We start from the raw sequence: 1,465 nt of genomic DNA, 5'->3' as shown, positions 1-1,465 counted from the left end.
GTGTGTCTGTCATCCCTACCCTAGTGTGTGTTTGTGAGCCATACATCAGTACGTGTGTTTCTGGCATGCCTACCCCAGTGTATGTCTGTCATCCATAACCCAGTGTGTGTCCGTCATCCCTACCTCAGTATGTGTTTTTCATCCCTGCCCAAATGTGTGTCTGTTATCCCTACCGTGCAGTATGTGTCTGTCATACCTACCCCAGTGTGTGTCTGTCATCCATACCCCAATTTGTGTTTGCCATCCCTTGCAAAGTGTGTGTCTGTCATCCCTACCCTGCAGTGTGTGTCTGTCATACCTACCCCAGTGTGTGTCTGTCATCCATACCCCAATGTGCGTCAGTCATCCATACCCCAATGTGTGTCTGTTATTCCTTCCCCAGTGTGTGTCTGTCATGGGTATTTTTGTGGCTATCGTCTTCTTATCAGGTTCCATTGTTTAAAGATCTCATGATGAAAATTCATTTTTATAAGTTTAATCAATTCGTCTTCAGCGCGCCTTACATTCAAAATAGATTTGTCAACATTTTTAACGGTTTTCTTTTTATATCTCCACTCTACCCTACTCCACGCTACTCTTCTCCACTCTACTCTTCTCCACTATACCCTTCTCCACTCTACCCTTCTCCACTCTACCCTTCTCCACCTCTATCTTTCTCTAATTCTACCCTTCTCCACTTCTATTTTTCTCTAATTCTACCCTTCTCCACTCTACCCTTCTCCACTCTACCTTTCTCCACTCTACCCTTTTCCACTCTACCCTTCTCCACTCTACCCTTCTCCACTCAACTCTTCTCCACTCTACCTTTCCCCACTATACCCTTCTCCACTCTACCCTTCTCCACTCTAACCTTCTCCACTCTACCCTTCTCCGCTACTATACCCTTCTCCACTCTACCCTTCTCCACTCTAACCTTCTCCACTCTACCCTTCTCCGCTCTACCCTTCTCCACTCTACCCTTCTCCACTCTACTCTTCTCCACTCTACCCTTCTCCACTCTACCCTTCTCCACTCTACCCTTCTACACTCTACCCTTCTCCACTCTACTCTTCTACACTCTACTCTTCTCAACACTACCTATCTCCATTCTACCCTTCTCCAATTCTATCTTTCTCTAATTCTACCCTTCTCCACTTCCATCTTTCTCTACTCTATCCTTCTCCACTCTACCCTTCTCCACTTCTATCTTTCTCTAATTCTACCCTTCTCCACTCTACCTTTCTCCACTTCTATCTTTCTCCACTCTACCCTTCTCCCCCCTACCCTTCTCCACTCTACCCTTGTCTAATTCTACACTTCCTCCACTCTACCCTTCTCCACTTCTATCTTTATCTAATTATACCCTTCTCCACTCTACCCTTCTCCACTTCTATTTTTCTCTAATTCTACCCTTCTCCACTCTACCCTTCGCCACTCTACCCTTCTCCACTCTACTCTTCTCCACTATACCCTTCTCCACTCTTTC

General features: G+C 45.7%; 1 protein-coding gene across 1 annotated transcript; it reads left to right on the top strand.

Moving 5' to 3' along the window:
* Window positions 1-452: 452 nt before the first annotated feature.
* On the top strand, window positions 453-1,118 carry LOC111696518 (proline-rich receptor-like protein kinase PERK2). Its single transcript, XM_023466129.1, has one exon. The coding sequence runs from the start codon at window positions 453-455 to the stop codon at window positions 1,116-1,118; it is 666 nt and encodes a 221-aa protein (XP_023321897.1).
* Window positions 1,119-1,465: the final 347 nt, after the last annotated feature.

Source organism: Eurytemora carolleeae, unplaced genomic scaffold, assembly GCF_000591075.1.
Source record: "Eurytemora carolleeae unplaced genomic scaffold, Eaff_2.0 scaffold211, whole genome shotgun sequence".
Taxonomy (NCBI): Eukaryota; Metazoa; Arthropoda; class Copepoda; order Calanoida; family Temoridae; genus Eurytemora; species Eurytemora carolleeae.
This window is presented reverse-complemented; position numbering and strand designations above follow the sequence as displayed.